At 39.4% G+C, this 16587-nt stretch overlaps 1 protein-coding gene across 10 annotated transcripts in view; it reads left to right on the top strand.

Moving 5' to 3' along the window:
- BBX (BBX high mobility group box domain containing) overlaps nt 1-10461 on the top strand; it is a 256822-nt gene extending 246361 nt beyond the window's left edge. For all 10 annotated transcript variants that reach the window (XM_031456220.2, XM_031456214.2, XM_031456188.2 and 7 more), the window contains 2 exons: nt 241-418; nt 4598-10461. In XM_031456220.2, coding sequence (XP_031312080.1) covers nt 241-418; nt 4598-4685 — 266 coding nt within the window. In that variant the 3' untranslated portion in view covers nt 4686-10461. The remainder of the gene's footprint in view (nt 1-240; nt 419-4597) is intronic.
- The last annotated feature ends 6126 nt before the right edge of the window (nt 10462-16587 follow it).

Raw genomic sequence — 16587 nt, 5'->3', positions numbered from 1 at the left:
CAGCGCTTCTGCCCAGCATCAGGGCTCAGTGCTGCCCATAGTTGCAATTGAGCATAATAAAAGAGTTTTATTCCTGTGGAAGGAAAGATTCTGTAAAAGCCTTAATATTGGGTGGATGACAAAAGCGAATGGTAAAGCATATTAGATCATTTCACATTGTCTGGCACTGAGTTTTCTCCGTGTCCCTTCTCCGGGGAGAACAGAGTGAGCCTCTCATGATGAATTTTCCTTTCGTCACAGATGACAAACCAAAGGAACAACTGCAGAGGAGTCTCCCTAAAGTTACCGAGACAGGCTGCAGTGACGAATGCTCACACCATGCGGAGACGCGGAGCAGCACCCCGGAGATGCCAGCCGTGTCCGCCTTCTTCAGCCTGGCGGCGCTGGCGGAGGTGGCCGCCATGGAAAATGTGCACAGGTTAGCGGTGGAGAACCTCTCCGGTGCCGGGCACCCCGTGCAGCTTCGCCCCTTTCACGGAACAGGGGTGGAGACACTGACATGGAAACCCGAATCGTCCTCTCTGACGTGATTTGTGGTATTGTTCACAATGTACTGGGTTCACGAGACTTGGTTCAGGAGCAGTTTTGTTTATGAGATGTCACCCAAGCATGTATACTGTTCAGCAGTGTGGAAAAATACAGGGGAATCCAGCCAGCCCGGTGTTTCACAGTGACTGTAGTGGCTAAGCTTCCTTTCTAGAAGAAATCTGAGAGAGCAGAGAAGCTGCATTATCTAATCATCATGCATGAGCTTTAGAGTTAGGTCTCAGACCTGGGTTTGAGTCCTACTTCTGCCATCTTTGGACAGTAAAGCCTTGAGCAAGATCATTCACTTCTCTACCATCTGTTTTTTTCTTCTGTAAAATGGCTGTAAGAGGTTCTCGTTCCACAGGGATGTTGTATAGAATCAATCTAATGTCCCAGTACCAGCATGTGGTAACTAACCCCCATTGAGGACGGTGTTGGTGGCAGTGGTGGTACTAGTGGAAGAAAACAGTGTGATTCAGGAAAAAGCATCTCGGCATCTGACTCACTGCAAGGAGGAGGCCTGGATTTTTCCTCCTCTGTCTGTGTTTGCCACAAAGTAATTTATTTCCTTGGGCCTCAGTTTTCTCCTCTTCCATTTAGCATAATGATATCCCTAAAGAATCATCAAGTTGTAAGGATCAGATGAGATCACAGAGGTGCAAGCCCTTTGAATTCAGTAAAGTTCGACAGAAAGTATATTAAGTTCTAAGTAAATAATTGGGTGTTCTGCTACATAATGGATCCTTTGGGAAGGTTAAAAAAAAAGCATTTTATGAATTCGGGTATTTCATAATTTTATTCAAAGTGGAATATCCACAGGTGCACTCCTCTTTTAGATTTTTCAGTCTCCAGTACAAAAGAACTTGAAGTCTAGCCCAACTTGTCTACCGACCTGTCAGGCCCCATTCTTCTTCACATCCAGGGTTAGGAGGCCCCGACATGAGCTTTGTTTGCCTCTTGCTCTTTACCTGTCGTATTACAGTTCTAGTGCTTCCTTGCAAATAGCCTCTAGAAATTTCCAGGAAGTCAAATTCCTTTTCATGTGTACAGTGACAGTGCCTAATAGCAAGTGAATGCTGACAGACATGGTTAAAATCTTTCTCCAGTCTCCGAGGGAGATAATACGCAGACACTTTTCCACTCGTGGGGTTTTACAGCCGAGTACAGAGGACAAACTCATAATGCTTGCAGAAAGAAATACATGCCTCAGTGTTATTAGGTGCCCTCGTAAATTGTCGAAACAAGAGGTCATATAAGAATTCAGAGGGGGTCGTAATTCAGGGCTCAGAAAGGTCTGCCACACCATCACCCTTGCTGCTGCCAGCCTCCCTTTCTGAGCATGACTGGTCATGCCTCTGCTCTGTAACCAGCTCCCCTTCTGTGACTTCCAGCTGCAGTAGCAGAAAGCCTCAACAGACTTTCCTGCCCTGTCACCACCTCCTTTCTCCCTGCCCTGCAGTCACATAGAATCGCTTACTCCCATCCAGATAAGGCCGCTTCTTGCCTTTGTATGTCCCCCTCTTAGATGAACTGCTGCTGCTCCTTCAGCTCTGTCTCATCCTTTGTACTCTTCTCTCTCTTCCCCCGAAATCCTGCACACTCCTGTGCGCACTCTTACACCAGCTGCCACATTGCGTTGTAGTTAACTGTTGATACGTCTGTCTCCCCCAGTACGTTTTGAAAGCAAAGCACTGGTTTCATTCTTCATGTACCTAGCTTCCTCAGTTCCTGCTACATCCATGGATAAATGAACAAATGAGTGGGTGAATGAGTAAGTAAGAGGTTCTTGGGTATGACTGCCTAAGTTAGCTAGCAGGCATAGAAAAAATGGTGTGAGTAAAGGTTCTTCTTTTTTAACATCTCCCATTAGAAAGAATAATATTGCGTACTAGAATTTTACTATCAACCTAACAAATGGTTAGTGTTCTTAACATCTAGAAAGACAATTCCCCCTGGAGAATCTCAGTTGTAATGTTAGCCCTTACCCGTTAAAGCAGAGCTGCCAGCCCTCCCTCCCCCTATAGGCTTAATGTAATTGTAGCTGGGTTGCACATCTGTTAATCATTGCTTAGGCATTGCTTGGTTCATAATTTAGAGGGTGGTCAACAGAGTTAGAAGTAGACAATGTACTACCTGCATTCTTGCCAGAAGAAATCTTAACATTAGGTTCAGAAACTCAAAATAGGAAGTCATTTTTACAAAATGCAGGAAATAGGCAATTGGAGTAAACCTTTGTTGAGAGCCTGTTTATTTACTAGGGGTTTTATGAGGAGGAAAGCTCATTAAACTAACTTAAAAATCAACCCTGCCAAGTGTCTCTTTTTAGTTCCATTTTAATGATGGTACAGGTGGTTAGTTATCTTGCCAAGAGCACACAGCTAAACTGAGTCAAGATTGGACTCCAAGCCTTTGAACACCAGTGTCATTGCCTTTGCTCTAATGTGCTGCTTAACAAGCATCGTCATGTCGGAGAGAGTCATGAGGAATCCCACCTGCCCTTCCACTGGGAGGTGGAACCATCAGCTGGTTGCAGCCACATCATGCTCCTACCTTCTTTTCTTTTTCCGCTGAGTAAGCTTTCACCCCAGTTTCTCTCTCCCTCTTGCTCTCTTTTTAACATTGTACTTTACATCTTTTCTTCCCCTATGTTTCCTTTTCCAATACTTAGTAAAATTTTTCTGGCTTTGTGTAATATTGTTACATACTCAATCTTAAAAGTGAAGAATAGCACTTTACTTTTATCTTTCTTGAGCAGAGAGTTGCACATATTGAACAGTTGGTTCTTACAGCATCCCCACATGAATAAACAGATTAATCCAGAGGTTTGATTAAAACACATGTTTTGTTTTTCTAAATTCCTTAATATCTTAAGCCAAGTGATTATTGGATCCCCATATGTTGTAATTTATCTATATTATTTTTCTTTCTTGTGCATCAAGGGAAAGAAACTTGGATATAGATATGGGGCAGACACAATTTGAATTTTAAAATAACTCCTTTTCCTTCACATAATCTGAAGAAGGTACTGTATTGAAACGGCCAGACTGGTGAAGACGTTGCTGCTGTCTTCCATATTGTCAGCACAGTGCTGTGGCCTGCAGACCACCGTAGGCCAGAGCAGTGAGTGTGCATTGCTGAAGCTTGGTAAGCCTATTAGAAAATGTCAAGGAGGTGCCCAATCATCTTTCTAGAATGAGAAGCTCTATAGAACCTATCAAGAAATTTTCTTATAACCGTGAAGTAAACCATATTTTTTTTCTACTCATTAAACAAAAATTCTGAATGAAAAATAAGCTGTATTTGGTATAGGTCCAAACCAAACGATAAGCATTTCCATGAAGTTTTTAATCTTGTCTGGAGTTCTCTCTCTGTATGTGTTGATTTTGGCCCAAGTTGACTGGATTTTCTCACACACTCAGAGCTGGTACCTGCCTTCTTCTCTCTACACTCTTTCTCCATATGCCTGTGAGACTTTTCTTTAGTTAGGAGGGTTTCACTGTTTTCATTCTTTTTTTTTTTTTAAGTCACAGTTCACCTCTCTTTCTCTGCAGAGGCCATTGCTTTTGTTGTCCTTAAGTTTGGAAATAGGGTTTCTTATTACATAGCTCAAGAAATGAACCTGAAGGTTATCAATTAGTATAGGAGAGTCTTCCTCTTGGTCAAGTCAAGGAAGGGAACCTGTCATTTTTTATTATCAGTAGAACCAAAGGAAGATTGTTGTCTTAGTACCGTAGCCCTGGACTGAAAGTTTCCTACTTCTGAGAGAATTTCCCCGAATCTGTTGGTTCGTAGGTTTTGTCTCTACAAAATGGAGGTGGTGGTTTAGGGGCAGAGTATTTTATTGAGTTGTGTGAGAGGAATTGAGATAAGAAATCCTTAAAAAAGAAACATAAGGAAGCTTTAAGAATAAGAAGAGTTTTAATTAAACGGCATAAGCAGTCAGTCAGCAGTAGCTATTAAACAAGATATATTGGGAAGCTTTTGTTGGTCATTCATCTTCCTCTCCTGTTTCTGATCACGTACTCTGAATAAGTGCTTTCTTTCTTTGTTTCTTCTTCTTCTTTTACAGAGGTCAGAGGTCAACTCCGCTCACCCATGACGGACAGCCAAAAGAAATGCCACAGGCTCCTGTACTTATTTCCTGCGCTGACCAGTGAAGCGCCCTTTAATTGTAAAACATTGTGCTTTACCTACTACCCTAGCCTTGTCTTTACCGAGGGATGCTAGTGAGTCCATGTGGTGGAAAATATAGACTGCAAACAAGTGCTTGTTGCCCTACATGGCCCAGATTGACTTGAAGCAGAAGTTGGCGTCCTGGGCCAGTTTGTTCTTTCAAAACCCAGAGTCTTTGAGGGTGATGTTGTCTGTCTGATAATGAGCAGAAACGGGATGATCCTAGAGCTTTGCTTTCTATTGAAGGCTTTTGATGGTAATAGGTGGTAACTTGGTAAGAGGCTGCCTTTACTGTAGCTCATCCAGCATCTCTTTTACCAACCAGAGAGTGTGAAACTAGTTTCGTATATTACCTAGTTATTCTTTCAAAACAAAAACAAAAACAAACAAAAAAACAAAAACAAAAACTGACGCACTGCACTAGTTATTATTAGATATTCTTAGTCTTTTTTGTACATGGAGATTTAAGTTCTAAGATGGTTTATATAATAGGTTATACCTACATTTATATTGTAGAATAATATTAAAAAGCCTGTTCCAGACTCCCAAGCAGCACGGGCAGGCAGATGTACCATTGTTAGTGGTGTATGCTCGGCCTCGTGGTCCATATATTCTGCACTTTTATATTTGCCACCAGAGTGGTAGTTTGCTGGCAAAAAAGAGAGAGAGAGAGAGAGAGATGGAGGAAAAAAAAAGTTAAAATTCTTACGAGCTGAATTTTTTTCTTAGCCTTGAGTGACCAAGAAGAATTTGCTTGGGGCAAATTGTGGCAAATATTTTCCCAGACAGGGGAAGAGTCCTGCAGATTACTGATGTTTTCATGCCTTGAGGATTCTTTTATTTTTACACAAGGGTCTGAGTGACCAATGGATCGTTCATACAAACAAACAAACAAAAAAAAAGAAAAATATTATTCAGAAGTGACCTTAGTATTACTTCACTATTCTGAACACATTGAAGACACTCACTTCATGTGGACTTTGACCTACAGACCTTTTACATCCATCCTAGACAGACTGGACGGGTAGCAATTGCTATGCACAGCCTAATTGGCACTGCAGGTTTTTAGAGCCATTTTGCATTTTTGTTGTTAAGGAGATATGGAGTAAATGATGAGGGAGGTATGCCTGACCAGAGTGGGACTCTCAGTCATAGATCCACCTGCAAGTTTGTTTCCTTTTTGTGTTTTGTTGCTTTTGAGCATAAAACCAACCATACATATGCCAGTGCCAAGTGGATTAACTGGCTTTAGAACATTCAGCATATTGACTCAACCACCTGATGTTCACAGTGTCTTGTTTCTTAGCAACGGATGCAAAGTGATAAATCAAAATTAGTCGGAGGCTACAGATTTTACAGGGTATTTGTTCCATAGCACAAAGTATTTCCCCACTCTTGCATCACAGCACAAACTACCAAATTTTAATTATTGGATTCCAGCAATAATTTTTATTGGTTTTCAAACTGGCAGAATTTTGATAGTGATAGTTCGAGTTTGAAGCTTTTGAATTAGATCTCTAAATGGTGACAGTTTACAAGGTTTTATCTAGCTTTCTTATTTATACTTGACTGAATTATAATGTTGATTTTTTTTTTCTAATCGTAATTTGACCTAATAGCCATACAAAAAATGACTCTATTAGTACTGACTAGGTTTAGCTTTTCACGGTTGTAGATATTACTTCAGTTTCGGTGCTGGAAAAATAGGTACAACATACTAACAAAATTGAAAAAGAATATAGAGATTTTTTTTTTCAAAGCAGATAAAGAGGACAGCAAGGCATTAGAATGGTGTCCTCAAAAATGCATATTCATTACGGGCGTGGTGGAGGAAGGAATTAGTAAGCAAGGTTAATCAGAGGTTCAAGGTTAGCCCCATTCACATAGAAATAAATCGGGTGAGCAGCCCCAGATTTTAGTGTAATATTTTTACTATGATGCTGTTTTACTAATGTTTTCTAAGTTTCAAAACACAAAGTGTATGTTTGAAAATTGCTGGGTCCCAATGTTGGTGGCTGTTGGAGTTTTTGGACCACTTGCTAGCAGTGATTTAAAAATTATTAGCTAAAATCCAAAAAAGAAAATTAAAAATCAACAACAGAAATTGTTTGGTGCAGAACATGCACCTTGACAATGGTACTAACTTGTTATTCTCTAGAACACGTTAGAATAGATCTATTTTTGCCAGAGCACCCTCCTTCAGTCCTCCGATTACATTTCACTAGAGTTCCTTAAGAGATTGCTGTATATTCATGGGACCTTTTTTAAAAAGAAGCAAAACAAAAGATTACTTTTTTCTATGTGATTAATATATCTTACTTGATCTGCTTTTCCTAAACCTCAGTGGCTTTTCCCTTAGGTGGGGGGGGGGGAGTGGGAGGGCAACTTACTGGATATGACTGTTTTCAGATACTTAAAAAAAAAAAAAACCTTTTTGTAGAAATGCTTAATTTTTAAGCGGTTAGGCACTGAGAGTAGCAGAAATCCTGCAAAGCTTTATAGTCCTTTAGACACTTGCCTTGTCGTTTCTCTGAGTGAAGTCTTGGTTTCAATAATAGTGCTTTTCTCATGCCCTGAATCCGCTGGAAAGGGGTGTTGGTATTTTCAGGTAACAACATTTGTTAGCACAAATATTTCAGATCAACATGTAGTGCCCCCCCCCCCCATTTGTATTTTCATTTCACTTCTCTCATTCTTTTTATTTTGGAAAATCATATTGCTATGGTGTGTACCTTAATCTGCCAGCAAACACCATCCACACTAACATTTGTCCCACAAACATCCTCAAGAGAAAAAGTTGTTGCACCTTATGTATATCTCAAGCAAACCAAAATATGATGCTCTTCTGCTTTGTCTTATTCTAAATTGTTGTATCATATCTTTCTGAAACCATTCTGAATCTAGTTGAAATTATCAATATTTATGCTTTTAACCTTAATTTCTGGATTCAAACCTGTATATAAATCTTTTGAAAAAATTTGTCCTAGCCCTTCTCTGTGATGCTGGAAGTGGATGATTTAGTCTCAGATGGAGACGCAGTACTGTTCCAGTTTTCTTTAGCCTTTTATTTATTTAGTTATTCTGGGTATTTTCCTATGTAATTTTGAAGTGTGTAGAGTATATTATAGTAACTGAAGCTGCAGCTCTAAGAAGCTGAGTGAAAGAAAAAAAATACTGTAAGACATCCTTTTTAAGTTTTTATTTGTTTGGATAACTGTAATGAGATCAGGAAAAGGAAAAATGTCCCACAGCCACATTGAAGATACAGGTTCCTATCCCCAAATTAGGTTAGTTCCCAGATTTTAGATCAAAATTGTTAATTCATTAAAGCCCTTGTTAGAGGATATATCATATGGTTGTAATTCCGACAGTCTTTCTCCCACAAACATCAGACGTATATTTATTTAATTCTGTCAGGTGAGCTTTCTACCAGTGCCCCCTCAAAACCATCCCAAGATCATTCCCACGGTGTCACTGTTACTCTAGTTTCTGCCATTAAAACTGCTGCGGAGAAAAAAAGTAATGAAACACTATGAACAAAAAGGAGCATCTGAGCTGCTCTGGTCGTATAGAATCCAACATGTGTAATCCTTGTCATTCTCTTATCAAGTCAGATGCTACTCTTCCTGAGTCATAGAAAATTTTGTTTGCACTCTGTAGTCTTTGGCTCATCGTATGGAAATGTTTGCACCTATGTAAAAATCTCAAGCAAATTATAAACCGATACAGAACTAGGAGTCAGCTGAAGAGTAAATATGACATGTTGTGTTTATACAGTGCCGGGGGGAGGGGTGGGGAATATCGAGTAACTCTGTTCCAAGTCTGGCATTTGGCATTAATGTGAAGCAGTGGGACCATGCTGCCTGCTAAACTACTGTATGAATCCTAAGTGTTCTGGAGACCAGCAGCTGGGGCTGGAGGCTGGAGGCCGGAGGCCAGCTTCTATACAACAAAGGGGAAGCGGAAGTCGTGCAAGGCCTGAGTCATCCTTTGTGAAGGGAAGGTCGGGGTGTATGTGATGCTGTGAGGAGGTTCACCTTTGATTGCACTGCTCCGCAGAGCCCTCAGATAAGGCCAATTCTAATGGGCTACCTCGGCTTTAACAGTTAATTTCAGTGAGTCCTGTTTCAGAGGTTTGTCTTTTTTTTGCTTCTACCTTCAGTGCCACTATTTTCCACTGCAGTGTTTTGACTTCACAAAAACCGCCTTCTCCAGAGAGAACAATGTGTTGCTGAAAATGGGCAGTAGAAGCAAATGCTCTTATTGCATTTGACCTATGAAGTATTTCAGAGTGACTGCTAGGTGGGAATTAAAATTTAGCTTTCCCCACATAGGACCTTGTTTTGCACCTTATAAAGAGTGTACTAATTGTTAATTATATGTTGCTTTTATTTATACAAGCATTCCCAAAGACTTAGATTTGGATTTTGTTTTTATTTGAGTTTTGGGATTTTTTTTTTTTAAAAAGTGTCTTATTTAGATTGACTAACACATACTTATAATAAAAAAAAAACCCAGTTGTTCAGTTCATCTTACCAGGTATGTCTGGTGAAGTATTCAGGGTTTGATGGACTGCTTTACTTTCAGTTTGGAAGTGATAGCTAAGTTTATTATACCCAATATTAAATGACCTTGTCCTTTTCACTGGGGACATTATCTTCCTTACATTTCAGAGAAAAAGCAACAAAAGAGAGAACAATACAAATATATTTGACTCTCCTCATACACCTCCATCTGTTTGTACTACGCTTTCCTTAAAAAACATATGTATACATTTTCTTCACACATACAAAAAAAATTTCCTCTCCTGGCCAAATTTTACTTGTAGTGGTATGATTTATACTAGTAACTGAAAGAGGAAACCTTGTACTTAAAAGTTCAGTGACCACTGTTTTCTGCTGCTGTCAGTGGTCAAAACTAATCCTGCCCTTAAATTGATTTTTATGCACAGAACTAGTTATTGTGAACATTACTACTCCTTCCAAAGATTTTCTAATAACTTAGGCCAGAACTGGTTACTGAGTAACAAGGACCTAATTCAATGCCTCCACTCCCTCCCACCCGCACTGCAAATCTTACCTCACAAGCTCTAACCTAAATCACAGAGGCGCATTCGTTTCATGGACTAGCAGTGACCTCCCTTTGCAGCCCCAGAGGGGCTGGTCACGAACCCCGACACCTCACATCAGTGCCTCGCTCATAGCGGCAGACCTGGGGTGGAGGAGGTTTGGGATCTGGAGCTCAGCACATGCTCAGCAATGTTTTTCTCATTTCATTAGCACTAAACGAGTTTCTTGCTCTCAGGAATTTGTCAAAAAAGAATAAAAACCACCTGAGATTCCACATACCAGATTATGAACTTTTCTTGTAGGTTTGAATTGCTTACTTATCTGTCATAAATTAACCATAGCTTCCTTTGACCACCAGGTCTTAAGTCTGTTGACAGTTTTCAGCATGACCGAATCGCTCATTTTTTGCTTTCAGAAATTGGCTTGGTTCTCTTTAGAGTTGGTGTAAACATGCCATGTAATAAGTGATTTCCACTTAATGGTACAACAGAATTATTGCTTTCTTAGATGTATGTGTAGTAAAAGTCAATATACACATTTATATAATTTCTTTCTTCAAAATCTTATACTTAATTTGATATTTCTAAAAATTGCACATGTAAGTCATGTGTATAACATGCTAAAGTACTTTAACTGTGATCTTAAAACTGAATAAAAATATTTAATAAAAATTTGAAATATTTTAAAGATATTATTCAAATATATTTCTTTCTGGTTCACGCTACTGGCCATAGAGTATGTGCCTTCAATATACCATATCTGCTAAAAACAGTAGGGAAAATACTTTAATCAAAGTAAGACATTTCAACTATTTCAGAATGTGCAGTGATGGTCTCCCCAAAACTTTGCCTGAGAATCACCATTGTCTGAGCAGCTTCAGTTACTCTTCCCCAATGTGTGGAGCGGAAATCAGACTGACGAAAGACATGGAGTCTGCTGTGCAGAAGGAGCGCCTCCGTGGGAAAGTGTGATCTGAGCATACCATCTTTCCCCAAACTATAATAAAAGTACGGAAATAGTATCATTAAGACTGTAGTATAAACTCAGACCTCAAGTTTGCCGAGTATGATGTTCCAGAACCTTAGAACCTCGGATGTGTTATTTTAGCCTTTGGAATAGTACACAAGTGTACAATAGTACATACACACAGCATAGATACATGGATAGTATAATTACATCACAGCCTTTGGAATTGCACACACACATACACACTGTATAAATACATATATGGTATAATTACATCACAGCCTTTGCATTCAGACAGACTGGGCGCCAGAGTGTATGGCTGTATCTATTTACTCCTGGATTTTTTAACCTCCCTGAACTGTGTAGTGGTGGTTGATAACACCACCTTAAATGATAAATGATGGTGGTGATAACACCTCCTTAACACCCCTGTGGGATGAAAAGAGAGTATGTATGAAAATACTGGCATAGGGCCTGCAACAGAAATGCTCATTAAATGATAATTACTGACTTCATTATTTTTATTTCCACTATAAGGCTGGTACGTTAGTATATTCAAAAAAGATGGAAGTACAACTTCCTCTTCAAAATTAACTTGTAGGGGCCTGATGCCTTAGGGGTAAGCTGTTTCAGGAGATTTGATGATGTGGAAGACTCATGGTAGGTTAAGTCCACATAGCTAACTCATACTTTGTATATGTAGCACTATAAGATTTTACTATAAAATCAGTCTGCCTAATGAATTACATCTTCTAATACTCCAGCACATTTCCTTTGAATTACTAAGGATACAGTGTGTTGTAGTGGGTAGGGTGAGCTCCGTGCCAAAGAAAATAAATTCTGTTAGGGAAAAAGGTGACAGAAAATGCCTATGTGTGTGGTTTTATGGTCCTACATATACAGTTAACATTTGTCCTTTGGGGTAGAACATGAAATTTCTTAAAAGGAAAAAATAAAATGGTTCTTATCTAAGTGAGCTAAACTAATACTACCGACACGATTCCGTACATACTGAACAAAGGTAAAATTGTTCATCAGAAACCTTTTCACCTTTTTGAAATTAAGGAAATTTTCAAATTATGGAAGGGTAGGGAGGCTAGCATATTGAACTCCAGGTAAACCTCACCCAGCTTCCACAAGTACCTACATCTTAATTCCTGTTTCATCTGTATTTTACCCATTTTCCTCTGTTTCATCCCCTAACCCCAGATATGCATATCCCAGAAGTGTGATTTCATGTAAAAAAAAAAAAAAAACAACCAAAACTCAATACACACTTCCTCACAATTCCAAAAATATGTTTGTTTCTTGTCCAAAGTGAAAAACCTATGAGCCACAGTAGTACCGGAGTGAAGATCATTTGGAATTAGAAAACACTGTTCAAATTTGATATCTCTGTATTTTCCCTTTTTTCATTTAAAGATTCCAAACAGATTTAAACTAGATCAAAGACATGCTTTTCTTAGCATGTTACTTATTTAGGTCTTGCTTTCTATGTTTTTTTTTTCTAGTTAATATCTAGCCCAAAGGCTGAAACTTGTATAACTTTATAGAAAACTTTATAAACTTGCTATGTCCTTCACACTTTTCCCTCCAACCGTGTTCCCCCTACATTTTCTCTCTCAGACTTGTACGAGTGAAATCTGTTACTGTAGGGGAGAGGTAGAGACCAAATTTTTGAGTTCTGAAAGGCAGTTTGCCAAAGACTTAAAAAATCTGCAATCCTGGGTCAACAGGCCAGGAATTAAAGCATAAAATGAAATCCCTTGCTGGAAGAGAGAAAATGATAATGCCTACTTGAAGGCTCACCTACTTGGAGATCCTCTACCCTAGGGAATTTCACAAAAGGTCATTTTGTCTCAGGATTGTGTACTGCAGTCAGAAGAGAAAATGTGGAGATTGAAAGTTTCTTGAGAATGAAGGGGCAGAAAGGGAAAGTTCATACAAACAGGTCTTTAAAGTTCAATGTCTAAAATTTAAAATGGTTTAAAAGCCAGCATGAAAATATTTCCGAGAAATATGCTCAAGTATAATTATTTTTTCTTGATCTTTTCTACTATCACTTATATCTGTGGTATTAATTATGAAAAACACATTAAACAGATACCAATTCACATCTTCCAGAAATAAAGATATGAAAGCACTGAAAAAATATAAACAATTAAAATATACTCGGTAGATACAAAAATAGGTAATAATTTGCATCTATTTTGAAGCATTTGTTTGAAATACATTTAATAGAAAACCAATATTGATACAATTTTTAAAAAAATTTCCCTGCAAGATACATGATCTTCGAGATAAATACTGGAGAAACTTAGATGACCTTTTATAAAATTACTTTAAATTTTCATTTCTCCCATACTATATCTTGGCTTAGGTATTTACAGCAGTATATTAAAAACAAAAGTGAGATTCTGCACAAGTCCTCAAATATCTAAACCCTCCTTGTAAATAGAATATGAAGTATTTAACACATGCTAGCCTCACCTGCATTAAACCTATATTGTGTATCAGTCAAAATCAAAAGTGTATTGTTAGAACAAAGTGGCTTAAAAACAGTGCTTCAACCACTCCTCTGTTTTAAAACCCATGAAAATTAGTTCACCTCACTTGCTTTGGCTCCAGAAGAGTTCTTCACCCAAACTACATGTCCATTAAAATGCTGTCATGCTCTTCCCAACAATCCAGTTGTTTCAGGGATCTGCGGTGGATGCCTGCGACTGGACCTGCCAAGTACCAGCGAGTCCGTCTTCCGAGGGTATGTAGTCTCGTGGGGGCTGGAGCTGTCCATTGAAATGCACTACAGATGAGACTGGGCATGGAAACCAGCGCCTGTCAGGAAGAAGCTACATATAAACTTGTGGAACTTGATAACCTGCATTTTGAAGACTAAGAAAATGTTACTGTTCTACTTATAAAGAATAAAATTCTTTAAATTTCTCAGATCTTCAAGAATGACAAAAATGCGATAAAAAGCCTTTGGGCGAAGACCCGTGATGCAGTGTCTGTTTCTTTTATGTGTGTCCTGGGGTATGGAACTTTCCAGCTCTGCCGATTCCAGGACTGACGTGGTTAGACAGCACATCGGCTACAGCCTTGGAAGGATGGTCTAAGGCTACCTGAAACCAGAAGGTCAAGCAGCACAATTTAAGCAGTTGGCCTTAGGGTTAGAGCGCTAATCCTGGGGCCAGACAGTGTGATTCCCTGACTTTCTTTTCCTTCTCCCTGGGCTGTATCCTCTCCTCACCGCAGTCCCAACCCTTGCGTATTGCTGAAACAGCACCCCTTCCCACTTCCACACCTCCACACACAAAAGCTGTAGTCCGATTTCCCTTGGTTTTTCACGTTCTTCTCCACTGAGAACAGCTGTGAGGTTTTTTTATGGCTGGGTGAAAGACTCCAGAAACCCTTCCTCCAGGAAACTGTTGGGAAAGATTCTCATTTTTGAAGTGTGCTGCCACCATTTCAGTTTCCATCTCAGTTGATCATGTGAGTCTTTTGCTAATCCTCAGCCTTTAAAAAGGACTTTACTGCAGGACAAACCTATTCTTACCTATGACTCTTAAGGGATTACTTCCTGCATATCGAAGGCTGTGTATCTGCTTTTTAAATGAAATATTTACCTCAGTACGGCCAAATAAAAATCCCCATTTTAGGGACTGATAGTTAAGGGAATTCTTTAACTTCAAAATCATCTGCTTAAGGAATCAAGATTATCTCTTAGGTATGGAAACTACACTGTAATTTATGTATGAATTTGGAAAAGTTTTAGAAATTTTATTAAAGAGTTTAATTTGAAGTTCACCAGGTATCTGTCTGTGGCCCCCAGACTCGGTCATGGGGATATGTGTTGCCAAAAGTCTTCTTTAGCCTTTCTCTCTTCATGTCCCAAAGATCTGACTTCAAATGAGTGGGTCACACATGAAACAACATCTCCCGAGGACCCTGTGCATGCCGAGGACCGTGGCTGCAGCAACAGCGACAACAATGGTCTTCAAATGTCTCCACCGGCCCACCTGATGTAGTATTTGCAGTTCGAAGGGGAAGGCAGAGGGGTTGGCTCTCTGAAGCCTGCCACAGTCCTCCCTAGAGACACCATTCAACCTGGAATCAGACCAAGATCTTTTTCTTCTATGCATGAGCATTTATCCATGTGAATTACTATTTCGGGGCTCCTCTTTCACTCCTACCCACACATCCAATATTCCATATGCCTTCTTTTAAAAAACAAATGGCTTTCTGGTCTGGGTGTGCGCATTTCTCTTCCGGTTGCCTTTGTGTGACATTCTGGCCTGCCACCACCACCACCTGCTCCTCAGCCAAAGATCTATTTTGGATAGACTCAGCCCCAGCCCTTCGAGTCTACTGCAGAGAGCAGCGTCAGTAATTGGTGGTAGCAAGATGAACTGAGCCATAAATTAGCTGATGAATATTCTTCCCTGGGGAAGAGCAGGCCTTCGCCCGCCGTCAAAGAAGTCAAGGCCAAACAAGTAGCAAGATTGCACAGCGGGCGGGACCCTGGAAGATGTCCCCGACCTCCTCAACAGTTCACCTTTCCCTGCTGAGCAGTGCTGGCTGCCGTCACAAGCCTCCAAGTCTTGGAGCAGAGCCGAGGTTTCTGTGATGCAACTGCTATAGATAAGCGATGCAATTTATATTTCTTGGTCCCTTTGATTTTCTTTTATTTCTATATAGTCAATTATATATTAAAGTTAAAATTTTTAACTTGAATGTTAACCTCCTATTAGCTTAAACCATTTACAGGCATGCCTCGGAGATTTTGTGGGTTTGGTTCCAGACCACTGCAGTACAGCGAGTCCACACAAGTTTTCTGGTTTCTCCGTGCATAAAAAAGCTATGTTTACACTATGCTGTAATCTACTAAGTGTGCAAAAGCATTATGTCCAAAACAATGTACATACCTAAGTTTAAAAATACTTTATTGCTAAAAAATGGTAATCATCGACTGAGCCTTCAGCAAGTCATTGTATTAACACCAAAGATCACCATAACAAATATAGTAATAATGAAAAGGTCTGAAATGTGGGAATTACCAAAACGTGACACAGGGACACAAAGTGAGCCAATGTTGGAAAAAATGGTGCCAATCGACTTGCTCAACCCAGAGTTGCCACAAACCTTCAATTTGTAAAAACTGCGTTATCCGCAGAGTAAAATAAAGTGAAGTGCAATAAAATGAGATGTGTCTATACCTTCAAAACTTACAGTATACACACAGTTCTCAGTTTGAAAATCAGGCAGAAGTATGATCTATTTTCACTTAAATTTTTACCTTTTTTAAAAAAAATAAAGCTAGTATTTTATAGCACTTATATTACAGTTATTACCCAAGATGTTTAATTAAAATTACATGTGCTTCAGATTCAACCCACCTGATCCACCTTTTTCCCCCAGTTTTAAAAGAATGTTTTTTGGGGGAGGGTATAGCTCAAGTGGTAGAGTGCATGCTTAGCATACACAAGGTCCCAGTACCTCCTCCAAAATTAAATAAGCCTAATTACCTGCCCCACCAATAAATAAGTGAATTAATTAATTTTAAAAAATGAACAAAAACCTACCTTCCCCCGCAAAAAAAAATTTAAAAAGATAAAAATAAAAGATAAAGGAATACTTTTATTCCCAACTGCCTGTGAGCTGTCAGTCTCACTGAGAAATGTCTGCTACAAGGTCGTATACCCCTAATTATGTCCATTTCTACAGACAGAAATTTTCTTTGTTGTCCATACCAGATAAGTGTGACTCAGTTTATAAATCACTTGTGGAGTGACTCCTCTCAACCCCTGCACTTCTTATCCCCGAGCTGGGGGCCTGTTTCTCAGGTAATCAG

The sequence above is a fragment of the Camelus dromedarius genome, chromosome 2 (assembly GCF_036321535.1).
Source record: "Camelus dromedarius isolate mCamDro1 chromosome 2, mCamDro1.pat, whole genome shotgun sequence".
Classification (NCBI taxonomy): Eukaryota; Metazoa; Chordata; class Mammalia; order Artiodactyla; family Camelidae; genus Camelus; species Camelus dromedarius.
Note: the sequence above shows the minus strand (reverse complement) of the source record. Positions and strands in the feature narration are given on the sequence as shown.